The sequence below is a fragment of the Ambystoma mexicanum genome, chromosome 12 (genome assembly GCF_040938575.1).
Source record: "Ambystoma mexicanum isolate Mex_15411 chromosome 12, UKY_AmexF1_1, whole genome shotgun sequence".
Taxonomy (NCBI): Eukaryota; Metazoa; Chordata; class Amphibia; order Caudata; family Ambystomatidae; genus Ambystoma; species Ambystoma mexicanum.
Window position 1 is genome coordinate 278,243,918 of NC_090936.1, and position 27,370 is coordinate 278,271,287.

General features: G+C 43.2%; 1 protein-coding gene across 2 annotated transcripts in view; it reads left to right on the forward strand.

Annotated features, from left to right (window-relative positions):
* The first annotated feature begins 10,012 nt into the window (after window positions 1-10,012).
* Window positions 10,013-27,370, forward strand: part of IAPP (islet amyloid polypeptide) — a 28,513-nt gene continuing 11,155 nt past the window's right edge. The window contains exons 1-3 of one of the 2 annotated variants that reach the window (XM_069627694.1): window positions 10,013-10,161; window positions 10,613-10,710; window positions 10,862-10,996. In XM_069627694.1, coding sequence (XP_069483795.1) covers window positions 10,631-10,710; window positions 10,862-10,996 — 215 coding nt within the window. In that variant the 5' untranslated portion in view covers window positions 10,013-10,161; window positions 10,613-10,630. The other variant, XM_069627693.1, reaches the window with a different exon arrangement.

Below are 27,370 nucleotides of genomic sequence, written 5' to 3' on the forward strand. Positions count from 1 at the left end.
TGGCCCTGTGCTCATGTGCGCCAGGGGACATGGGGGTGGCAGAGTCGAGGGACTGAGAGAGATGAAGGCCTCTGTAACTAGGGCTTCTGAGGTTATGCTCAGGTGTTTCCCTTTCCCAGCGAACTTCATCTCTGTCAGCCCCTGCTCCCTGTTGCAATGCAAGAGCCTGCGCTTTCAGTTCCTCAGTTAAGGCCTTACTAGACTCTATCAGTCTCTCCTGAATGGCTACCTGTTGCTGGAGCCTATCATGGTGTTGACAGAGAGCCTCATTTTCTCTCTGTGCCTTCTGATTGGTCCTGGAGTACTGGGCCAGTCTCTGCTGCAGGAGGGTTACCTCCTGAGTCCCATCCCTACTGGCCTGCTCCTTTCTTGACAGAGCCTCCTCCACCCTCCTGGTGTGTTCTAGCAAGTTCTGATGCTCTTTTTGGTGGTCACCCAGCCCCTGGAGGGCCAGGTGATTTTCTTCAATTTTTTCTTTTAATTGGCAGACTTCCTGGCCTAAGGTGTCCCTTTCCTGACTAAGAACCTGCATCTGTGCTGCCAGGTCGTCCCTCTGCCTTTGAAAGGCACCAGCTTTCTGGCACTCTTCCTGAAATTCTGTCTGGGTGTCCAGATATTTCAGAATTAGTTTATTGCTCTCATCTTTTTCTCTATCCAATTGGCTTTGCAGGGTGGCTTCCTGCTTTGTGCATGCCCTGTTGAAATCTATCGGTTGCTCCAGCTTTTTCAGGCTCTGCAGTAAAGAGTCCAAACTGTCTTGGTGCTCCTTCTGCAAAGCCAGAATTCTGGTATCCTGGTCAGATTTTTCCTGTTGCAGGATATCCATATCCTCCTTCATTTTAATGATGTATTGTCTACTCTCGTTTTCTGACTCCTGGCTTCTGTGCAGCCTCTGCTCAAAAGAGACCAGGTCAGATTGGGCCTTTTCTAACGCCATCTGTTGACTATTTGCCAGATCTTGACCTTCAGCACATTTGTCCTGCATGGCTCCCATATATAGATACAAATATGCTGCTATCCTAACCTTCTTTTCGTGTTCATCTTTGGCCTTAGGGGCCATATATAGTTCACTCAGGGCCACATGTAATGGACCCTGATCTCTCCATATATCTGACCCTGTTTCAGTGACCTGCTGCGCGATTGCCTGCAACCAGACCGTTTGGTCCTGATGAGTCCACTCACCTCTCACAAATAGCTTATGTAAGAAGTGCTCTCTAGCTATTTTGATGTCTACCAGTGTCGTCATTCTGGAGTTTGAGTTCCTTCCTGACTTACAGATGTTTGTATTTTATTTTGCAAAAAAAGACAGTTTCCTTAGAGCGTTCCTTTGAGGAGTGCTTTCACATTGTAAAACAGCGTGGTGATCTAACCGGATATGTGTATCCGGTCAGTTGACACACTGTATTAAGCTGCACAAGTGGTAATCCTAACCCAGAATAACCCGGCTCCAAGCCCCCACTCTCTAAGTGACTCCAATCAAGCACTCCTACTAAGTCAGTGCCTTGTCTGGGATGCCCAAGGGAAGACCTTATTTATATATTTTTATGGCAAGTTATAACCTGGATGATGAACCCTTGTATAACACCCCTCTCTTAGAATCCCCCTGACCCCACTGAGCCAAGAAGTAGATTTGTTTTGCAAATTTAAAAGGTTTATTTGAAAAATTAAACAATATATATATATATATCACACTTCTATAAATAAATTGATAATGGATAGTACACTTGTGAATATGAGCAGTAATCAGCAAGAGGTAATCCTACAGTAGCACAGTTCTTGGTTAATTATGAATAGGAACAGAAGAATAAGGTGGGAAGAATGCTTTATATGGTTCAAGGAAATGCAATGATGAATGAAATGCAGTACAGAAAATAACTTGATATGGCTTCAACAAAAGACAATGTACTCTCTTTTCCTTGACAATTCACTCCCCCCCTTTATGCAATATAAGGAGAAGGAAAGAGGAGCACACAGTTCTCAGGAATGCAATCAAACACAATACGAAATTCAGTTCCCCCCCAGCAAGCTTAGAGGAAAACAGGTAGAAGTTTGAAACACAGGCCCAAAATGCTTTGAATGTGATGACAATGAAGTGAGAAATGTTCTAAAAATGCTTTTAATTCCCTCTAGAGGTTCAGGGTGGGTGATATCTAGTTGATATTGGTTCAGGCTCACTTTAGCAATGCTCTATGAGTAACTGGCAGGTTAAAACGAATTTTAGCAAAGGAAAGCAAGGAGCTGCTGATTTTTACACGTGGCTGAAATTGTGCAAAATGTCAAATCGCAGCAAATTTAATCACGTGCGTCGAGCGCAATTATGGAGGCCCTATAAGGAGTAGCAAGTCGGTTCTAGGTTTGTGGGAAAGCCTAGAAGCTTAGCTTTAACATGACAGTTAATACCCCCTCCTAGCACAAACGGTTCCGGAGATACGGACGATTTTGTGAAGGTAGTTTTTCGGATTTGAAATTTAAAAGTTCAGAATGACAGGTGACAGTTTTCAGCTTTAAAAAGGACAGAATGACACACACGATTCCTATGAGGTAGTTCTAAATAGGTTAAAATAGTTCTAATAAGATTATTTTAAACTAAGAGATTGGTTTTGGCACAGTGCTAGCTGGGTACTCACACTAGATTTTGGACAGGAATGGCTTTGTCACTGATCGGGTCAGGATAGGCTGGACTTCTGCTAGCGGTTCTTCACAGCGGTCTGGTCTCTGGTTCTGCTCTCAGCACTGCACAGTTCTGGTCTCTCTGGATCTCTGGTCTCTCTGGATCTCCGGTCTCTCTGGATCGCTGGTCTCTGGAGGTTGATGGATTTCAAGTCTGGAGTCTCCCGGCAAAGCGTCCCGCAAGAAAGTGGAAAGTGAATGTCCCTACCTGGGTTTCAATGTTCCTTTTTATGTTTTTAGAAAGTGGGTGTGTGCGTGGCATAACTGAGCCTGCCCCTCTCTACTTGTCATTGGCCCAATTCTCCCCTCTCCCATGATTGGGGGAAGGAAATGGATTGTCATCATGATGAGGTGTGTTTAAGGGTCAGAGTTCCTCCCCTGGTCAATTTGCCCACAAATCTATATTTGATTCAAATACATATTTCCCAGATACACAAGTGGTTGACATTACATGCACATATTACAGATGAATTAAGACAGGTCTCTGTTCAAGCCCCATGTTCCTGTGAGCTAGGATTCAGAAGTGACAACATTTTGTGCTTTTTGATCGGTTTACCAATATCGGACATTTACCAAAAATTACACAAATGTGCGCAAGGAGTATGGACATTAATTGATGAAGTGTCAGATTTTTAACATGCAGACATTTAGAGTAAGACCCTATTTTCCGCTAGCAACCCCCCAGAATACACCACAGGGTCCTAACACCTCTTAAAATGTGCACGGAAAAATCCCAAGAATAATGATATTATTTATATAATTTTGACCAGTCCGCACTATGAGTTATCTATCTTTTTAAAATTATGCCCTGGTCTAAAAGGGGTGTGGCTTCCCACAAGCACATGGTGGAGTTTCTGGTTTGTCCACTTCCCCCAAGCTCAGCTTGCTAGCAGAGGCACTGCCTCTCCCAGTTTCTCCCAAGAGGAAGCCACTTTACGGCCCCGCCAATATAACATTTGCCTGAGTCCAGGACAGGGCTTTGTTCAACTTCCTGCAGTCCCCAGGTGCTCCTCCCCTAACCCAATCAGAGAGGTGTCATCTCCTTTTGGCAGGGGCAGCAGGATGCATCTAGGCCTGGGAAGAGTGGCTGAGCAGGTTTCTCCTGTCGGGGGTAGTTGGCAGGCAGAATTCAGCTAAATGTCACTTTAGTTCCCAGTTTAAATCAAACTTACAAGTTTTACACATGTAGCTAGAATGCTGATTGTAAGTTCAAAACCATGACATTTAACAGTTGCAAACTATGTGACACGCAAATGTAAGTCACTCATTTAATTTAAACATTTCGATTTTAGTGGTTTTAAATCCAATTTCAATTAAGATGCTGGCATCCACAGCTCAGCCAGTTTTGTTATAAACATTGTTTTGGGCTCTTCATCTTCCCAGATGTTGTATGCACACAACACTTCATTCTGCCAGATGTCTGCTGGTGTTCAGTAAGATTTTTTAATATCCTGAAATGTTCGAAATAGGCACTTTGAGCTTGCATTCAGGAAAACAAAGGTGATTTTAAGGCGCTTTTGGTCTAACAACACTGTTATTTTTCCTTTGACACCACCTTTCACCCCTGGCGCTTCCGGTCCATCATGCTGGGACTGGTGGGTGGCAGGTTAGACAACCATTTTGATGTGCGCACAACCGCGCGGTTTTCCTGGTTCTGGGATGGAATGATGGGTGGCGTCAGCTCATCCCCACATCCACCCAGTCTATTGATTTAGTTTTGTTCTGGGATAGAATGATGGGCGGCGACAGCTCATCCCCACATCTACCCCGTCTAATAATTCAACATGGGTCAAAACCCTTGACACAGGCCCCCCTGCACTTAAGAGTTTGTGTCTGAAACCCTACTGTCCCTTCTCTCTGCACTTATGAGACACCCGCTGGCTGCACTTGTGAGTTAACTGCACTTCATCCTTCCCCTCCCTCCTGGCACTTCTCCCCTTCCCTCTTACCCACAGTTGTGCGATCTGAATGACACAAGGCCTTGTAATATTGTTATTTTGTCCTCCCTTGTTTCCCCTCCTTGTTTTGTCAAGCCTAGAAACACTTGTGTACAGGCACGTTATAAATGCTACATCATATCATATCATATCATGCATTAGCATGGGAGAACTTCCTGAGGTGTGTCTGATATTAAACCATTGCACAATACTGGGTTGCTTCCAATAGCAGGGCACGCAATCACAATCCTACCCACAGGATCAGCTGTAAGTAAACTATTTTCCGATGCAGGTCCCTACTGACTCCTTTGACAGAAACAAATGGTCCATTGAGACATCTCCCTTTTTTTTTCTCTCCCATTGTGTCATTCACTCTCCTCTCATTCCATATCTCTCTAATTCCCTATTCCATTCCCTGTCTCTCGTTCTCCCTTTCTCTCTTAGTCTAAGTGTTCCAAATGGATTGTGTCCGCCCATGTATTCCTCATCTTATGATATCTTCGTTTTCAGCTTCAGCTGCTTTGGGAAAAATATTCTCTAGCCAGAGGGCGCTGTGCTTTCGAGACAGTCTACTCGATGTCCCTTGAGGGCTTACACCTTGGCTGACATCATCGTCAAGTTCATACACCACGTACAGCGCCTGTTGGCTTCAGTTCTGTTTTTCTGCAAATGCGATTGCTTCGAAATTTACGGTGACTTCAGTTTTCTTCGAAAACATTTAGAAAATAGCCTTGTCTTCAGCTCCGGATGCTCCGAAGACAGGCTTCAGAAAGTGCCTAAAATGTGTAGCCAAAATGTCCATCACTGCCCTGCATAAGATCTGCATCTAGTGCTCGGACGTCGACCATGTAATCGGTGCTTGTCGGTCCTGTCAGTCAGTGACAGGTAAGGCCTTAAAGAGCACAAAGTTAAACTATCAGTGGGTAGGATTGTCACCAAATCCCCATCGAGTCCTTTGAAATGTGGGTCATCCCACGAGGTGGAAGATTCCTCTCCTCACAAAAAAAGATTAAAAACATTTTCCAGCAGACACTCCTCGTCGTCATCAAAGAAATCGAAAGAAGGTATAGATCACCTTCTTCTTCCTCATCTTCCTAAAATGAAGGGAGTGTAGTCTGCCCGACTAAATCCTCCTCCAATGAGGAGTGGGAACTTTTTAAGAAGAAATTGTGAAAAATAAGCAAAATCTTCGTCCTCCTCGAAACACAAGAAAGGTGGCCATGCTACGATTGATGACAAGCATGAGGCCATGAGGCCAAGGCGAAACCCTGCGTCCCTTCGAGCCCGAGGCATAAGCCTAAGACTACTCAAGAGTCTTTGAGTACTCGACAATACGAGAAATTGTCAAAGAAACTGTTGAGTGGAGGGTCGAGTCCCTCGAAGCACAAGTGCAAATTCAAGCCGTCGACACCACTGATATCGACACTATCGACGCAATACAAAAACATTGATGCTGATTGCATATTCTTTGATGCCTTTAGCACAAAAAAGCCAAGAAAAGGTGTTTAAACCTTTAACTAAAAAAGGATTTTTTGATCCCTATATGAGGGCTACAAAACCTCAGATGATACCCTTCCATGTGGCCTCCAATTGGATACCCAAAAAATACTAATATACCTGAATGTTTAATTTCAGAAGAGACCTGGGTTAGGGAGATACATGACTCCCTACAGAGAGCTTGTGGGGTAGAAACCTCCTCGAGCTAGGTTTTGGGAAACCGGACCCGGCTGATCATGTAGATGCATCATACAGAATCCTAATGTCCAGAGTGGTAGAGTTCCTTGGATGGAGTAGATCAACTCCTGCATTTCAACAAGACAACCTAACGGCCATATTGGACAAAGGCCCTCAATATGACCCTATACTACCATTTCATGTGTATTGTATTGTTTATTTATTTTATTATATAGCACCTATACACAGACAAGTGTGGCACTTCAAGAAAGGGCTGCAGCAAACTGGGAGGCTCCAGAGTCCAGCCTGCTGCAAACAAAAATCTGACAAAGAAATACAGGCCATCCAGTAGCAACCCTGGCTACCTGTCAATATATCCAACTCCGGAAAGCCTAGTAGTACAAGCAGCAACATCTGACTCCAAGCATACCCAATCATACCCCATTATAAGGATGACAAACGCATTGACTCTTGGCCAAAGAAAGTATTTTCTGGTAGCAGGATAGCTTTAAAGTCTGCTAATTCTACATGTGCCCTTGTAAAGTTCAGATTCACCCTGTGGGACTGCATATCAATGGTGGCTGATCACATCCCTCAGGGTGAGAAAAGAGATGGCTTCATGAACCTGATAAGGGATGGAAAGGAGGCCATGTGTGAGTCTCTGCAATCAGGCATGGACACTGCTGACAGCGTCAGCAGGGCCATGGCAGCAAGCACTGTCATACGCAAATTTGCGTGGTTGAGGAAGTCAGGATTTGCACCTGATGTACAATCCAGACTCCTTAACAGGCCCTTTGACGGCTCCCATTCATTTGGAAATAAGGCTGACGAAAGCCTTGAAAAACTGCAGACCTCAAAGGCGGCAGCCAAGTCCTTAAGTGCCGCCATCAGGCAGCCACAGCCTTTTCACCCCAGCGGATCATCTTGGAGGGGTAGGTATTTTCACTACTATTGAGTTGGAAGAGCGAGAGGACAGGCTGGTCAAAGAGGACAGAGAAGATTCCCTGGTGGTGGACGAGGGAGAGGGGCAAAGCCCGCCAAAGCAGCATCGTCTTTACCATAAGCCACTGCTTCAGCCACCTCAAAACTACTCTGAGGTCTTGACTCATGACACCCTGGTGGGAGGCATGCTGTCACAGCATCTGAAAGAATGCAAAGGTATTACTTCGGATGCATGGGCCCTGGAAACAGTAGCCCAGGGTCACTACCTCCCCTTCATACAGAGACTGGAGGATCATCCACGGGGAAGCCATTCGCTAATGTTCCGGATCCATTCCTGTTGCAGGAAATGTTGACGGTGCTAGAGTAAGGTGCTATAGAACCAGTAGCTGTGATGGAGAGGAACAGAGGATGGTATGCTCCATATTTCCTAATCCCCAAGAAGGACAGAGGAATGAGACATATCTTGGACTTGAGATACTTGAACAAGTTCCTCAGGAAGGACAAGTTCAAGATGGTCACACTTTCTCAGATCCTTCAGGCCCTTCAGCTCCAGGATTAGATAGTATCACTGGACCTTCAGGATGCTTACTTTCATGTGCCAATTCATCACAAGCACAGGAAGTACCTGAGGTTCGCCATTGGTGGTTCTCATTATGAGTTTCAAGTTCTGCCATTCGGGCTGGCCTCCACCCCGAGGGTTTTCACCAGGTTAATGGCAGTGATCACAGCAAGTCTCAGGAGAGGGGGATTCAGGTCTACCCCTACCTGGACGATTGGCTGATCAGGGCACGTTCACCCGAACAGGCCCAGGAACATCTCAGTATCACCTGCCACACCCTCCACAGACAGGGTTTCTCCCTCAATTACAAAAAGTCCCACATGATACCATCTCAGAGACTCCAGTTCATTGGAGCAGTCCTGGATGCATCCTTGGGAAAAGCCAAGGTGAGGGCTCAAGATATCCTGTAGATGGTCACCAAGTTTCAGAGTGCCCAGCATCTTCCGACCTTTGACGTTTTGGAGGTTGCTTGGCCTCATGGCATCCGGAATTTTTCTGGTGCCATAGACTCGTCTGAGAATGAGATCCCTTCAATGGGCTCTCAGGACACAGTGGTCCCAATTCTCAGGCAGGATGCGAGACCTCCTTCAGATTCCCAGCAGAGTCACACAGGACCTTCTGTGGTGAGCCTGCGAGGACAACATTCTGAAGGGAGAACCTTTTGGCAACCATGGCTGGAGATAGCAGTAGTGACGGATGCCTCACTCACAGGGTGGGGAGCCCACGTCAATGATCTGACAATCAGCGATCGCTGGTCTCCATTGGTGTCCAAACTACACATCAATCTTTTGGAGCTAAGAGCAATCAGAATAGCGCTGAAGGCCTTTCTGCCCTCTGCACAGGGAAAGAATGTCCTGATAATGACAGACAACCTCAACAATAAAGGAGGTTTAGGGTCACTACCACTGTGCAGAGAGGCAATGCATCTCTGGATCTGGGCACTTCAAGAAGGAAACTCTCTATCAGCAGTTCACCAGCCGGAGAGGAGAACACAACAGTGGACGCTCTAGGCAGGCAGAGCATAGTCTCCCACGAGTGGGAAGGAACTAGCTCAGGAAGTCCTTCAGGAGATCTTCACCCTTTGGGGAACCATTCTCTCTCATTCTAATTCTCTTGCATTCAAATGTTCAGCCGTTATCTCCTATTACAATTCTCTTGCTCACTATCCCTTTCTCATTCTTTCCCTCTCGTCGCCTCTATTTAATACCTGTTCCCTCATTTCCTATCTTGCACTTCCTTCCACTTTCTATCTCTCCTTCTTTCTCTCACTCTCATTCTCTCTCTCTGTCTCTGCTGTTCATATTTTCATGGGCAGTTGGCCTTTGGCATTGGCGTTGTTTTCCTTGTCATTTTGCAGGCACACTGGGTCGGTGTGCGACATCAGGAGGGTCTGCTGGTGTAGGCTGTGCTTCATAGGCAAAAGTGAAGTTTGCGCTGAGTTTCCCCTCTCCTCACTGCCATGGGTGCTGTATGCAGCTGCCTCACCTCGGGATCATGACGATGACCCCGCCCCTTTTTCTCACTGTATCTTTCCATGTGGCCATGCTGTCACAATTCAGATCACATGACAAGAACCCTAGACAACAGACTCCCCGGAGCTAGTCTCCGAGGCAGATGTCACTTGCGATTCGCCAAAGCACTGGGCGGATTTCTACTAAGCACTTCGAAAATGGTAGATCCTACAATAATTCAGAACTACACAAACATGAAATGAACCGACTCTTCTGGTGTGTGTAGACTCTTCCTCCCCCTATGTGCAAAGCACCCAGTTTTGATAACACAATGTTTGCATACACATAAAACTGCATTTGGTGGCATTTGGACAATAAAATGTACCAACTTGCTAGTCCTGCTTTAAGGGATATCCCTAATCAAAATGTATGAGAAATGTCACATGTAACGAATTTCAGCGGAGGTTATCTGCACACATGTTGCTCATTTGAAATGCATCTGCGCGTTAGCATCCAGTGCTGGACGAGCTGGTCGGTCGCTGCTGGGTACTTGGCCCTACTTAGCACCCTTTCTGCCAATGGAATGGACTTTTGGCCCCTGCAAAACACAGCAGTTAACGCAGTAGCAGAAGAGTCCGGCTGCTGTTCAGAGAACATGCCAAGGAAAGGCTCAGAGTGTTACCTGCTCTCAGGATCCGCCCCCTGCCCCCCGCCCCCTCCCACTTGCGGGACGTCTCGGTGTCTGCGTGGCACCCCATCATACCTTGGAGGCACTCTGCATTGGCTCGCTTCTAATGTACTGATGCGCTAATGTGTCACCCAGCTCTCCTTCCTTTGCTCCCTGGGTCCCTTTCTATCTATAGGAATGGAAATTAATGACAGTGTCTCTGTGTGCTGACTGACGTCAAAGAGGAGCCAGGTGTGAGAGGTATATAAGAGCTGGGTGGCTTGCCTGGGCAGAGGGGGGCAGCAGGATTTGGTTTCGCGGACTCGGACGCAAGCGGAGGGTGGCTGCACAGATCCTGGCGTGAGCACAGGGGGCTTCAATTTTGTGACTAGCGCAGGTAAAGTGATTTATTCTTCCGGCGTTTCAACAAGACCAACAGAAAAGTATGTTACACACATTCATTGGGGCAAATTATGTTGCATTAATTTATTATATGGCAATTTAAGAAGTAGCGCCAGTTACAGAGGGTCCCTTGAGAATCTGGAAAACATATAAACATGGTTTGCTAAACTGTTTTTAAGTTGACTTTTGAGAGGAAGGGGGAGGTTGGATTTGCTGCGCGCCAGGGGCGGGAGATCCCTATGTAAACAAAACAAAAGTCTTGTTGTCGGGTGAGATGTTGCCTTCCGTTCTGAGATATTATTCATTTCAGCTGCCTTGGAAAGAAAGGATGTGCCACCTGAACCTGCCAGTTCTCCTAATTGCCCTGTCTGTGACTTTAAGCTGCCGGGAAGCTGCGCCGATAGAGAGGTGGGTAATTGGATCGTTCAAGCTTTTCCCTGCAGAACTGTTCAGAGTGTAAAAACGATGGAATAATGTGCTTTTTTATGTGGGCATATGTAGCATTTTCTTTTATGGAAGCGACTGTACCTTGCTCTTTTTTTTGTGCCGTTTCTTAAAGACTAGTATCTGTGTCTGATGATTTGTCGACTGGGACTTCTGACAGAGACGGGTGGATGCTGCCGCTCTTGACCAAAACCACGCTCCTGGGGCTCAACAGGGAATCGCGAGAGCTGGACACGTCAAGAATCAAAAGGTACCCGAGCTCGCGCCCTTCCTGGCTTCCGCTAGAAACATTGGAACGCTTTGCAGCCTTATGCGCATTGATTGGTTTTGCTAAGGTTGCGCGGCGCTGCGCTGCGCTGCTGCGCGAATGTCATTTCAATTTCTGACATTGTCACGTATCCTTGACTCAAAATGAAAACCGTAATAGACACAATCTAAAAATTAATGCACAAAAGCGTATGACATTTACACTGATGTTCCTTCAATTGCGATGAATGCTGGCATATCTTGCATTTATTCCGTTTTTTTATTTTTTATTTGATTGCCTTTTGACATTTCTTTCTTGCCCTCGTTCGTCAACGTCATATATTTCCTTTTCCTCTTGCTTCTTTTTTTTCTTTCGGTTTATTTCTGTCCTTAATATTTACCCGTTGCTCGCATTTCTTTCTTTCTTTCTTTCTTTCTTTCTTTCTTTCTTTCTTTCTTTCTTTCTTTCTTTCTTTCTTTCTTTCTTTCTTTCTTTCTTTCTTTCTTCCTTCCTTCCTTCCCTTTCCTTTTTTGTTTTTCTTTCCATCCTTCTCTGTTTCCTTTATTTCTTTGTGTTGCTTCCTTATCCCTTTTCCCTCATTCTTTTGTGACTTTCTTTCTGATCACCAATTTACATTACTTGCTTCATACTTCGTCCCATTTCCTATTGATTTAGTTTTTGTTTACTCCAAAATAGCCACCACTTCTTCTTTTTCTGCCTTTTCCATTCCTGTTTTCCAAGCCCTGTATTATTTTCTCATTGGCATGCTTAAATCATAGGGCCATCTTTTAAAACTACAGTTTATTTATCGTTCTCTTTGGTGTTTCCTTAGACCCTGTTTTTGCTTTTGCGCCTCTATTTGCATTGTACGGTCATGTTCCTTTTCCTCTCGCTTTATTTGATCACACGCTGGAAATCTTATCACTTGAAACTTCCTGATATGAACCTTGTTGCGAATATGTTTACAATAATGCATTGCTCCACTCACCCCAGCACTGCATTCAGCTCTCACCCGTCTGAAAGAATAATGCCCATACAGGTGCTATATGCGTGAGGGAAAAGGAATGACAATGAGAGTACGTCTCCTGAGACTGACTATGACATGCACTTTTTGTGCGGGCTTTATATTATATGCTAGTTGATTCCAAATAGCATTGGAAAGCCCGCCACAAACAGATAGTCTAGCACCAAAACGAATGTAAATGATTTGACGTTATTTCTAAAAGCAGGCATTACACATAACAAGGTACGCTAACTGCAAATGCATCAGGTGAAACACCCTCGTGCCCTCGGCTATAATGTCGTCTGCAATAAGGAAACATAGTGATTATGGCGAGATATATATATACAAAAAGGGCTTATCAAGTGATAGGTGTGATTGTAGCAGCAGAAGAGTTAGGAACATACATTGACGTGAGAGTACATTACAAGTAGTTTGCTGCTGTTCGTCTGAAGTTAAGGGGAATTGTGTGGTTATGCTGCAGCATTTGTCAGGCAGAATACATGGTCATGTCATTATGATGATGCATGAAGACATCCTTTTAGGAACTAAAGATCTTTTAGTGGGAATTGTTCGCTTATGCATTGTATTTATCTGTCTTGTAGACACAGGCAAGTAGTCTTGAATCTGATTCTGGGCGCCTTTGACCCTGAAGAGGGAGCAAACCTTGGCTTAGTTGATTGTTGTGGCTGAGCAGAAGATCGTTTCCCCTCCTGGGAATACTCCAATTACTGGGTTAGTTAAGACGGGGAAAATCATGCAAATGAATGATCAGCGTTGGTGATATAAGTTTCATGTGAGTTTGGAGGAGGGCGGGAGGGATTGGATTGGAGAATATGGTGGGCACGCCACTGATCGGGAAAGTTTGGATTCAGCGTGAGGTAAGCGGTACTGCACAGTGAACAACCTTAACGGAAATTTACCAGCACCACGATATTGGAAGCAACATTCTAATCATGGCAGTGAAGAGGTGAGTAAAGGGTCGTGCGCCTTTCTTCTGCGTATTAGTAGTTATTGGGGTTACTCTTGTATTGCCTGGTTGCGGGGCTTGGCGTTGACTGATACCCACCAGTCAGTCGATCTGTAAAATTGCAAAATTGTGTTTGCCAAGTCCCAACGTGCCTGGGTTTAGGCTGTATGGTGAGCCTTAATTAGATTTAATTAGATTCAGTCTTGCATTTCTTTTTTTTTTTAGAAATGTATTAGTTTTCTAAGCATGGTTATCGCACAATTTATGCCAACATTGCTCCTATTAGGAGGCACGTGCTACTGTTTGGCCCCTTCTTGGGCTTTTTCAAGGCACATTGGATACAGTTTATAGTCAGATACAATTTGGCATTTTCATTTGTAGGTTAGTTCATAGTACAATACAGGGCATGTCAGTTACTGCCAGTTGTAGACATGTATTTTAACAGTAATTTTCAGTTGTATATATTGTAATGCATCATCCATTAGTTCAAGCACGATCTATAGCAGTGTACAGCAATTCTTTCACAGGGTTTCTTGCTGCACACCAATATAGATGTGATTGAACTAATGGATGATGTATTACAATATATACAACAGCACATTACTGTTAAAATACATGTCTACAACTGGCAGCAACTGACATGCCCTGTATTTGACTATGAACTAACCTACAAATGAAAATGCCAAACTGTATCTGACTATAAACTGTATCCAATGTGCCTTGAAAAAGCCTAAGAAGGGGCGAAACAGTAGCATGTTCCCCCTAAAAGGAGTAATATTGCACAAATTGTATGATAACTATGATTAGAAATCTAATATATTTCTAAAAAAAAAAAAACATACAAGACTGAATCTAATTAAATCTAATTAAGGCTAACGACACAGCCTAAAGCCAGGCGCGTTTGGACTTGGCAAACCCAATTTTGTAACATTCTAATCATGGATGCAGTTCCTTACCAGGCTTTCAGCATATAAACATGCATTTAATGAAGAGTTTTCAGATGGACAGCCCTAACTTCACTATGCCTGCCTCCACTCTAAGCTATACTCCTCTATTATCATGTCTTGTTTAGGCTTCCTTCACATTGTTGCAGAATAAACCCAGCGCTTATTTAGTCTTCAAAATCTCAATGCGGCAATTTCATATTTTGATTGCTGATAACTTGAAGTAGACTTCACGTTACAAAAGGTTTAATAGCTGTGGTCGGTGTACTTTTCAGACTGCAAAGCGACGCCAATTGATCAGGATAAGATAATAATTGACCACTTTGTTTAGCTTTTTGTGCGCTGTTGGCAAACATTTCAGAGGCATTTTCTTACAAGCCCATTGTCATGCCTTCAAATGGCCCCACATGTTCCTTACTGCTCTCTATGAGGGCATTAGGCTTAGAGAAGCATCTTGCATCCAGTCCCAAGCATCTTCTAACAAAAGGGTCCTGCGGTGCAAAATGCACAGTTTAAAATAAACAAAAAAAAGATCATCGTACCCTGATAAAATAAGAAAAGACAGAGTATGGGGACCAGGAAATGCCATCAAATTACCTGTATTACAAGAGAAGGCTCAACAGGGGTAAGGATGAAAAGAAACTTGTAACAACAATGTAATGCATGATTTGGAGTTCTGATATCCAAATAATATGGGTGGTCATCACTGATTAGCAAAATGTGGTTGCCATTGCCACATGGATCGCTCTATTTGCACACTTGCAAAACAGACGACTCTGACCCAGCACAGCTAAATAGTTCTTACCAATCTGGTGCTCGCTGTTTCTCTGAAAGGTGTGCCAACAAGCCCACCTGCCTAATAAATGCAGCATCGCAGTGCCAAGTTGGCACGTTGAAGATGAACCTTAAACATAACATACATAGTCCACCAAAAAGAGCGCTGGTTGTTACAATTGTGTGTAATACGTCTGAAAGCGCTAGAGTGAAAAATAGGTCTTCACCAAGAGCATGAGTTATCTATGGCAAACTCAGGGGCACTGAAGGGACACCTGGGCCTTAATAATCTATAGCTTAATGTACCCGATTGCCCCTTCTTTAATACTGAAAGCGCTGGTGCTATTCCAATACCTCCACATTTTAAGATGGTGAATTTCAGGATTATCACAGAGGCATGCACCATCAAGGAAAAATATTCCTTCTTGGCCCAACACGTTTTCATTGTTGAAAGTGTTGTGAGTCAAGCTGCCACTTTTGGAGGTAAGATGTAGCACACCTATAAAATGGCTTACATTGTATCACACCCCGGGTTGAGACTTTGAGAGGAGGCCAAGGAGCCTGCAAACTGCACACTGCTTCAGGGTGTCCATGTGCTAGGGTCCTTCACTACCATTGCATAAATATGTACCTGAGGCAGATCGAACTGCTGTGTTCAGGGGTGCCTCAAAGAACCCTGTATCCAGATTTTGTGGGGGTAATGTGAGCTGTGATGAACCAGGAATGAGGCATGGATAAAGAACCTATGATTTTGGTCAAAGACTTTTATTAAAATAAAAAGGGGTGGAAAAATGCCTCTCTGTCTCTGCACTAGAGGTTGTTTCCTGACTAGAATCAGAACTAAGGGTCTGTCAATGTCAAAATGTCCAAAGAAAAATCAAGCTGTTTCCAAAGTACTATTCTGGCCCTCACATTGAGACAATCTAACAAAATAAGATCTAAAAGTGAAAAGGGTTATGGATTTGGTCTTGAGTGGTTTGTAAATGTTCACAAAGGAAAATTCCAAAGGGTGATTCCCTTTCCCAGAATTTCTCTTCCTTCTGTAGTATTTTCAGAGATATCAGTTTCTTGAGTATTGTTTTTATCCACGACATAAAGAGCACACAAAACAACTTGGCTCTTTGTCTTTGTTTTGTCAGGGTGCATGGTGTACTCTCCTGCCAGGTTTTCACTTCTCTTCTTTCTGGCCCTGATACATCCTTCTCAGGATCTTTTTAGATAGAGATATTTCTCTGATGCTGTTTAGTTTGTCCTTTCTTGGTGTGCTTCCCCACTAGGTCTTTATGAACGCTGGTACTTGCCTGGTATATTGTCCTACCAGGACTTACTCAAATAAAGACACGCTTAACTTTGTCCTTGCCTGTTGAATCTCTCTACCAGGACTTTCTTATGTGAACACACTTGCAATTTTAACTGGCACACTTTCCTGCCAGGGTTCTCCTGAACACACTTACAACTGCCCGGTATATTCTCCCTCCTGCCAGGGCTTTCTTGAACACACTTGCACCTGCCTGGCATACTCTCCTACCAGGACATCTCATGAACACACTTGCTGCTTTACTAATCCGGTTTACCCTCATGTCAGGGTTTTTCTCGTGTATGTCTTGCGCACACTTCCAAAATGTACTGTCTTTCTGTTTTTGCTGTATGTAATCTTGGGTCTGCCTGGTATACTATCCTGCCAGGGCTTTTCATAAAAATGTGTTGCATACACTCAAAGACTGATAAGTCTTTTACTTCTCTTTGGTTTTCCCATTCAACAAACTGCTCACCGGATTTGTTTCTTTTCAACACTACTTTTGCTTTCTTAATGTGTATTTGTATGCAGCGTGACTGCCTTTACGCCCGCGTGTCCCTCTTTCCCTTTTCTGGGATTCACCGGCTCTTGCTGGTGTATTTCTATCTTCCCGTGGCAATCTGGTGTTGGTCAACATCTTTTGTCATCTCGCTGTGTTCTCTTTTCAGCTTCTCTTCCCCTGTGGTCTCTGCAGGGTTCTTCTGCACTGTGTCAGGCTTCCATCAGGTAAGCATTGTCGATCAACAACTGCGAATACCCAGGAGCCCTGAGTTGGCTTATGGCGTTCCTGCAGCGTATCTTCTTTTGCTGACAGCCTTTCTCTTCTGTCTCCGTGAGCAAGATGGCTCAGTGGCAGTTCCTGCAGCACCACGTTCTTCTGATCCCAACCGAGAGAAGCAGTCTTCTTTCTCCAGCAGCCTGCCACAGTCAACTGTGGCCGCTGTGTACATTTCCCAGTTAGAGGTATGTGCACTGAAAAAACTAGAGTGCAGCCTGTACTCTTGGTCCTTTCTGCTCTGCGTTACTTGGCTCTGCAATACTCAGATCCTGTACCTAGTCCCAGTATCCTTGTAGTTATGGGAATGGTAGTCCATTCCTGACGCTATACATACAAAGTCTAGGTAAGTGTTCTTTAGGGTAAGTCAGCTCTGAGTGACTTGCAGGTAGAATTTGGAAACGTATTTTATGAGACTTCCATGCATATTTTGAGTAAAGATATTCCATGTTCTTTTTAAATGGATGAAGGTTGGTGTAACAATATGCCATTAAGGCAATGGGTATGGGTGGGGTTTCCTCAAGAGAGGATGGGAAATGCCATGCCTTGTCCGATGGTGCCCTGCTAGTCTCCCGGAGGTGTCTCCCCCCCATCTGATACTCCCTTATATAGCCCTCCCCCAGGATCAGGTAGCGGCTGCCATCCACTGGCCACATGGGGAGAGGTCTCTATCGGGAAAGGAGCGATGACACCATCAGGTTCATCACAGAGCCCACACGACAGAGGGTGCAGCCAGGTAAACAAGCCATCCTTGTGGTATGCTCAACCCCCCCCCCCCCCTAAAAGGCCGAGTCACCCAGTAATAGCCCTGGATTCACATCAGTCTGGCAATTACTCCTCATTTTAACTGTGAACTGGGGGCGGGAGACTACTGGCACAGCAAGTTCCTTCTTTTTCAAAACGGTGGTATCTCGTAAAGGAAAATCATTGCCTGAATCATAACCTGCTTATGGAAAGGAAAAATAAATGATAAAAAGCAGATGTGGAGATTTTTCCCCTCACTGATTCTATTGTAAACATTTCCCAAATGTTTCCTCATTTTGCTCTGCTCATAGGTTCTATACCCAAAGGCCACATTCCAATGTTTCGTCTGTCCAGCATGTACGTCCTAACCGTATTATCACTATCCCTAGGCGCTAGGGTCACCAACATACATAAACAACCAACTCTTCACAGAAAATGGTTTGTTTTTCCATGGCACCCGGTTGGAATATAGGCGATATATTGATGTATGCCTCTACGTGTCTCATATGCCCAGCGCAGTCGCTGGTTCAGCTGGCATGGATGCATTCTGCTAATGGAACACCGGCCATAGTACAGAACGGTTGCACCAGCTCATCTTTGCAAAGCATTTCACCAGGGCAAAGTTACCCTAGTGAAGCTATATAGTGTTGCTCAATGAATGTTTGCACATGCACAATTGTTGCCTCCAGAGCAAATACCGTGCAAAATTGAACTGCACCTGTGTAAAGTTTCTGCAATAATGTTTAGTGAGGGTGAAAAGCCTCTTGTCTCTGAATTACATTCTATTGCATATTAATGTATTCCTGTCACCACTTCCTATAAAGGAGAGTTGTGTTTCCCAATTGAAATTACTAATTTGGTATCATAAATTGTCAGTCAGTCAGTAAAGATGTATTTGAAGAAAATTACCATAAAATCATGCACAATTTGAAAAGCCGAAATACAATTCATACATGTGCAAACAACGTTAAAGAACAATTATGATAACAAATACCCAATAAAACATTAGTAGCAATGACCATTTAAAATATATAAACATTTTTGCATCAGCACATCCTAAGATGTTCAAAACATTTAATAGAGCAAACTACAAAACGAATATATTAAAACCTGCAAAAATATTCCTTACCATTTTATTACTAAAAATATAACGATTAGTGGTTTTCCTTGGAGTTCACTATTACACATAGAGGCATATCATCCTGGCATTTATAACAGAAGTCAGAGCCGGCCAGACAGTCTGAATATCATCATTTCTAAATACAGGCAAGAGCCATCTTCTTCTTAGGGGCAAACAAATAGCGATTCATATCGTCATGAGCAAACTAGCAGAAGACACATCTGGTGCTAAGACCATATTACTATGTATGGGTAACAGGGCCCTGTGGCAAAAACCCCATTCAAAATGTCATGATTAAGTTTTGATTTGTTACATATATACAATCATTTCTAAACATGGATCACATATTAGCACACACTTTCTCTCCAAATATATTGAAATCAGGCCACTTTAATTAACTGTGGCCAATTTGCAAGATAATAGCTTTCTTCAAAAGCCTGTTTAATGGGTGACTTAGTGGGAAACACATTTCCTTGATTATGATCCCAAAGGCTAGGTAGATCTAAATCTACAGCAAGTTTGCACACATAATGAAACCAGGGTGACCCGGTTGCTCCAATTTGACCTACCACATCCACTAAAACTCTTTGATACGGTGACATGGGCTAATTGATGTATAGTCTATGCCAGTACAATATGGGTTTTCGTTTTGCCTCATGCAACCCTATGAACCCTTAGCTCCAAATGGGCAGGCGATGATGGAGTATGTGCAAGTGTAAACAGGGATTTCAAAAGCTTAGATTCCTCTCTTTCTAAAGTTATAAGATTACTGTATCCCCAAACCTCTACCCCAAATAATGAGGCAGACTGGACGTGGGCTCAAAAAATCTCCAGAGCTTGTTCAACCACTCTACCTCTATATCTCTTAGACAATGTAGAAACAGCCCCACCCTTAATAGGGAAAGCTCAATTATTACCATGTGCTAATCCCAGAGACACTTTTTGTCAATTCAAACCCAAAGATAATAATTGTAAATGAGGGTCTTCTGTGGCTACCGTTCAAGATGTACTACAATGCCACGTGATTACTGCTCTGACCAGATGAGATATTTAGTCTTGGTGATATTAATCTCAAGGTCCACCTGTTTACAATTAGTATTGAATGTATTATGACCACATTGCAAACCTTCTGGTGCCTTCTTCTTCGTGGACAATCCAGTAATAATAAGCAAAATGCCAATGTTCGCTCTCTGTCGAGTTGCGGTGCGTCCATATTTAATTCTCGCAAGCTGAGTGACAATTTGTTGATGAAGAGACACAATAAGGGGGGAGACCAGACATACCCTTGCCTAAGACGTCTGGCAACCAGGAAGGTTTTAGTATATTCACTGCCAAGTTCATAACATACAAGGGGCAAAGTTATCGTGGTGTAATTGCGACACGGCTGACATTAAATACACTCGACCTCCCATAATATTTAGCGGTCTCCAAAGGTTTGTATGGGACTCTGCTTCAAAGGCTGTCCGCAGGTCCACCAACATTAGGTAAGGACTTGGTTTGCACAATGAGGTATATTTCTGATGCAGTCAAAATAAACAAAAGACCTGGTCAGTTGTGCCTATGGCCGCCTTTGGGTTCATATAATACATTATTACGAATGACTAACTTTCTAGAGGTTGAAGTCAAATCTCCCCATACATTTTGGCCCTGATATCTATCAGTACAATGGGTTGATGGACTGCTGTTTTGTTCCGATCCCGCCTTCTTAAATATGGGGATGATCTCGACACTCTTCCAACCAGAGGGGAGTTATTCATTAGATGTAAAAGCATTAAAAAAGTTTATTTGAAAAATTGTCTTCCTATGTTTAACTCCGATTGGAATGATTCACTGGGCAATCTATCTAAGACAAGTGCTTTATTCCTACGTTGTGACCATATAGCCATATCAACCTCGGAAAAAGGAATGCCAAGACAGAGAAAATGACTGGATGACACATAATCTGCCTCTGACTCAAGACTACTGAGTTCAGGTTTTGGTCCAATTTGGAAATTCTTAAAAGAAGCGGTTCCCCACATAAAGCTTGACGGGAATTCTATGAAAGCCTCTCCCTATCACAGTCTATGGTAGTGGAGATTACCAGAGTTAGGAAGTGAGAGCTACTTACCAATAAAGCACTCCAATGGGTACGAAATGTACACTTTGTATTGCTGTTAGGGCCGATATTCTCCTCTCCGTTTTAAGGTTGTGGTTGATTTCAAGTTCTGAATAACTTGTTTTATACACATTTGAGTTTGAATTCTTATTTGTGAACTCCTTAAGTGAACAAACATGTTGGAGCATTCGGCTTAATAGAACAGCAAATATGACTTTAGGTGCATGAGTCTTTTCATTATGTGTTGCTAAATAATTTGGTCAAATGGCAGCATAAACACAGCAGACATGTTATTGCTATGATTGGTCATAGTACCATGCGATGGGTCTATTGCAGAGGTAAGCAATCTGCGTCTCCCCTTATGTTCTGGACTACGACTCCTGAAACCTCTCACCATTTACTATGCTGGGCAGGTCTGTGGGGCATTGCAGCCCAATACATCTGGAGAGGCAAACGATTTAGGGCCCTGGTCTACTGTGGCAAGTGTATCCTGGGCAAGGCATAGGATTAACACAAAATTTCCTATCAATTTCCCAGAAAGTCAAGCTCCTCAAACATCCTGGTCCACCTCATTACCTCCGGCATCATAGTAAAAACCAAGGAGCTATCCTCAACTATAAAATTCTCCTTACCACCAACATCCGTTCTATTGTAGGCACATTCAACTATTACCTGTGCCCACTCAGACTCCTATTCATTTCCATTCAAAAGAGCAGGAACCGCCATCAAATCCAGACCCGACTACGCAAACTATGTCACACTGCTGAAAGATCAAATTACCCCTCTCAAAATGTTCCAGAATATATCCACAGGAAAAGTAATTGGGAAGCAGCTCTGGAATGTATTCAAGATGGCTGCATTGTCTATACTGGCTTCCCACCAATGCTAATAATACTTTCAAGACCATCTGCCTCACCTGCAAATGGATCCCTGACAATTCACCCAAAAGGCTTAAAAAGAAATGATACGATTAAACTCCTGGATGCTCCCTATGTTGCTGTTATTAATGATTATTTTCCGCTGCAGTAAGTTTGTAGGCTATGGAGAAACAAAAACACTCTCTTTTGTTTGGGAACTTTTGCTAAGGATTTAGTGAAGCAAGCCATGCAACAGTCAAGAAGCCGCTAAAAATAACTCTTTTGGGATTTATTCACAATACTCATTGCGCATATCGGTAAGTGACTTGAAGCTATTCACGTTGCAGAACCATTTGCTACAAGTCCATTTGTTCATTAATTTATTCATTTAGTAATCAAACTGGGTGTGGACATTTTCTTCACAATTCTATGCTTCTTTGAGGGGGGCCTGATTTTGACATAAAACTTGTTTGTAGGAAGGAATTTTCCAATTCCCTCAAATTGTAGTCTACATCGGACAATGTTCCTACAAGACACAACATTTCAATAGAAAGAGAGAGAGCGAGAGACACACTAGTGTAGAGTTAAATAATTTGGTTCACAATTATGGCTTAGAGGCGATTCAAACAGTTTGGAGGTGGAAAGATTCTTATCTACATTGATATGATGTGATATGATGCGGCATTTATAACACGCCTGTAGACAAGTCTTTGTAGGTGCGAATCTATAGAATTGGTTGGTGGTGAATGTCTATGATACTCCCAATGGGCATCAGCATAATGCAATGCGTAGTAGAGCCTACAAAGGCCCTTTGCAACTAGATATACCGTGTCCCTCACGAAGCAAACGCATTCTGTGTTTTCAGAATATCCATACAAAATATATTTAGATACAGTGGATCTGAATGGACGTTAATTACACCACCAATGGTTATCCTGAAAACCTGGTGTGATTGAAGCTTTCAAGGGCCAAACGTGTAGACTACTGAGACATTTGAAAAGGAGAAAATGCTCTGATATGAATACTACATGGGCTGTAGAATCAGGACACCGGTGGTGCGCTCTAACTTCTGATTGCTGGGTTTGTTTTTAGTATGACACATGCACAAATAAAAGATGATTTGGGTGCTTATCATTTATTTAGCCACCATTAGCGTTTTACTGTAATAAGAATGTGCAAAACCTATCAAATGTGGGGGCATAATCTTTGTTTTGCACAGTAAACTAGACAAGATCATAATGCAACATTACAGACTGTTGTCTTAACCCTATGATAATGTTGTGTTTGCGTAGTCAATAACATTACACACTCTTATTTAAATATCTTAGTATGTCTGAGCACACGCAGAGCCATTCTTGCCTAGAGACATGGCCGAAATGCTATGTGTGAAGAAACTGCCCTTGCACCCACATTTTACCCTCACATCAAAATCCAGCGGCTAGCCACATTTTTATACATGCTCACATCTTAAAAACATTTTAATGTTAGGGTGAATGTTGTAAAAAATTAAATGAGCACCAACTGACGTATTTGTTGAGTATAATAATCTGGGGTGATTATTATAGTCCAAATGGGCTCTTTGATGTTATGCAAGCAGGCTGGGGCCCTCACTGGCGATATGTGTCCCTTTCTCCTTTTCCATAGGAGTATATAGAAAGAGAACAATTGGAGTGTACTAGATTGTCCATCTTGGAATGATAACCTTGTACCAGAAAATAATGTGAACTGTTGTTGTAGGTTTTGTCCATGTTCTTTGCTCTGTAAGACAGATGCCACATTCATAATGCAAAAGCCATACATACAGGAAGAAAGATTACATTGTTAATACAATTAAAAAAGTAATTTGTAATACCAGTTTTTGCTAAATAATAACCGCCTCGCAACATATCCGTTTTTTTCTCTCGTCGCGTATCTGTCAGTAATGACTACGGTGGCTCAAGCACATTTCCACATGCCTCTAAAATACTGACCAGCATGGAAAGAGACACAGATGGAGGGAGACAGAGAGAGAGGGGGGAGAGGGAATGCAGAGAAAGAAAGAGAAAGGGTGCAGAGAGAGTGAGGGGGGGGTGGAGAGAGAGGGAGCACTAGGTCAACATATGACAGGCTGGGTACAGGTAGTTCTTAAATGAAAGACTATGAAGTATATCCTGTTTCATAAAATATACCCTGTTTTGCAATCAATACTTCTTTCCTGAATTCTTCCGCACCAATGTGTGTGGCAAACTTGGCAACATTTACTCAGAAAGCAAGGGCATCTTCGCCATGTTTTTATCTCACTATAGAACTTTCCCAACATAGGCTATAATCTGTATAAATATACAAAAGGACTTCAGCCAGAGAGTATCTGGGGAATGGGCTGGATAGTGGGAGAAAGAAACACTTGTTTCTGTGGCAATATTGAATAGGTGTGATGTTTGCCCATGTCATGGTACAGACGTCTCTCTATGTCTTAAGAGGTGAACATGGTTTGTGACACGACAGTTGAAAACTGCACACCGTCAATAATTTCCAGTTCACTTTTCTTGAAATGTACACTCCACTTATTTGTGGAGCCTGCACAATAATAATGGGAGTGCTTACTTCTCAGCAAGCCAAACCGAGCTCGTGATTCAGTGCATTCAACAACCCCTTTAACGAGAGAAGGGTCTCTCCATCACTAACAAGCGAACGGCTTAACCATGATCTACTTTCTAGCTCAGTGCCAATGAACATTGCTCAGCTCTTGGAGGCCACACGAAAGAAATGATTTGCTTCTCAAGGAGCAGTATGTTTGGAACTGGTCAAATACATCCAGTTCATCCTGTGTTCAAAGCCAGGGTGGGCACTGCCTGTGTCTTTCCCATAATAAATCGATGGCTACCACTTACAGTCAAATCTAGAGAAGTCAGTGGTTGTTCGTACTGGTCTCGAGTCTATATTTTCTGGCTATAGCTTATTATTGCCCTAGCACCGACTGTCTCACCATTGAGAATCAAGATGATATTAGTTTGACGCTGTGTTGCTCTTGTTCAACTATAGATCCATGGATACTTGCTGTGAGTCACACAACATCGAAAAGTCATGTCTTGATTGGCCACAAGAGCTCACATTGATAGTAATCTCATTTTAAGCTTAAGGATGGCTCTTACTATTCAGTTCAATGTAAATATTCCAACATTGACATACAAATACAATTCGAAGGATAGGAAAGGGAGCTTACATTGCTGAATATTTCCGGGGATCCCTTAGCTCTGGAAGCAGATCTATCGACCACAAGAAAGAAGGGCGACAGATTCCCTGGAGAGATCCGCAGTCAAAATACGACCTTCTTTCAATAACTCTGGTGGACATGGCATGGAAGGAAGACTTTACCCAATCCAGCATAGAAAAATACATGATGCAACTGTCCGAAGAATTAACCCTGCTAGGCATAGAAGGGATTTGGAAAGTTTACCTCCCCCTACAACTTTTCTCAAGCTATTGAAATGGAAACAATACATGCGTAATAGTGACTTCATGGCTGAAGAAGCAGTGCAATGAAACACTCTTGCCTGGGCTGATATCTACGGGGTAAGCCATCATCAGCAACCCTGCCTGAGAACCTTCTCTGAACCAAATGGAAGATGTCTTTTTACAACCTGGCATTAGCCACATGTGGCGATGGAATCGTTCTGCTGATGCAAATTGTAAGGTTTGCCATGTGGGGGCCCGGATGAGACTCGCATGTATTTCTAGTTCCGATGCCTAGGTTATAACTCTTTATGGTCAAGTGAAATCCCCCCTCTTTCAAAGAGGGAAGGCCTGTCGGAATATGAGAATGGGGCACTGATGTTCCTTTTGTGGGACTTTGATCCAAGATTCACTAAGACAACAGCTGTTTTTTTACTCAGTTGCCGGAAAAAAGAGAGAAGTATGATGGGGGCAGCAAGGGCGAGTCTGGATGTGTAATCGCCTCTCCCTCAATACAGGCCCCTTAATAGGAAGATGGATAAGACTGTGCACTCTGCCAAAATTCATGTTTGATTTAATTGGAATACCCAGATTGTGTTATAGTGGGGCAGTAGGGCAAATGTATAAAATTATCTGTATGTTTTTACGAGGCAACGGATTGGGGCAATCCATGGGCCAGTTTCTGTGTTTGTTTTATTGTTTCATTGTATTATTCCTGCCACAAAAGGTTTGAATAGCCGAAAGTGTACCAGATCAAATCTATATCTTCGGATAATCCTGCAGTGAGGAACCCCAGAAAGAAACTCCCAGCACTTGCTAGATCTTGAATTAACAATAGCAACTCCCTCATGCTCCCCCCATCTGCAAAGAATGTTTGATAAGTTCTACATGTACAAATGCAGATATGTGCCGATGGCTTACCTGTTGAAATTTTTGTATGTAGAAATATATTATTTTTAAATACGTATATAGTGAAATCTAGTTCAACCCTTTTCAACTATTTCAAGACTGGCATGAGTAATGGTCAAATGTGTTGTCCTTGAATATTCATGGAAGCCTACCTGCATCCTTCACAAAATATTCTAGGGTGTTAATAAGTATTAGTAGTTTGTATGATACTTGTACTTTTGAATATTTGAATCAATTAGCTTTTTTTTAAGCATTGTGGGTCTGAGGATAGGAATGTTCAATTCAGTCCTAAATTTTGAGTGGAGGCCATTCTCTGTATATTTGAGGAACTCGTCATCTGCTGTTTCTGTTGGAATATTTGGGGTGGTGTTCGTTATTCACAAGTTTAATGTTTCTTGCACGTATGCTATCATGGGTTGGCTGAGTTTGGTTTAAATGAAAGCTACAGAACCAGTGCACTTTTGCTGGTCCGTCCCTCATTTTGATACCACAACAGGCAAGTGTTAACTAATTTAGAGTCTGCACTTTTCGGCTGTTTGCTCAGAAGTCTTTTTTCATATTAGCACAGCAAAACACCTCAAAGTTAAGTACTTAGCAGAGCCTAGTTAATCTTGCCAAATTGCAACTTGTCAATGTCAGTAGTGCATAGAACACAATGAACTTCCTTAAATTATAGAACAGATTTTGCTCCTGACTCTTCTTTTTGAGCGCAGATGAGCGCCAAAAGCATGTGCGGGTCAATGGATCTCCCCCTCCCCATACCTCTACTTCACCTGTACCTAGCACTTATTTAAGGAGAGTGATGTTCCGCAGTAATATTTAGGGGGTTTTTGAACAGGATGGACGTGATTATTTCGAATACGAACATTTTGAATTCGAAAATCAAGAATTCGACATGACCGTGTAGAAATAATCACGTACATTACCCCACCCGCTATTGCCTCACCCCCTACCCTTAAAAACATACCTCTTGCTCCTTACTTACGTCTGCACAGCCACGGCTACGTCCCTGCAACGTGAGTTCCGCCTCCCCATTGAGAGGCGGAACTTCCGCCGCAGGGTCCGTTAGAAATAAAAAAGAGAAATCCATGTTTGTTCCCCGTTGTGCTTGTTCTGGAACGGGGCCTCCCCGCCACCCCCGATTTCCCTTGATGGCAAAGAAGGGGAAGTGGGGGACTCCCTACCAACCCCCGGTCCCCTTCTTTGGCATTTTGAGTCTTCGTTTTCTGTTTCACTGCCGAATTCGGAATTTTGTTTCATGCAGCTTTTTTTGACGAGCTTTCCCCCCCATACCTCTTCATATTTGCGAACACCTGTATTTTCAAAGATAAGCAGTTTATTTTAATACCATGCAGCTTGAGTGCTCCAAGTGCACAGAGGAGACCCCTGCGTTTCACTTTTGGGTAAAACAGGCAGAACGTTTTAGACCTGTTTGTCTCTTACAGAGAGGTGACCTATTT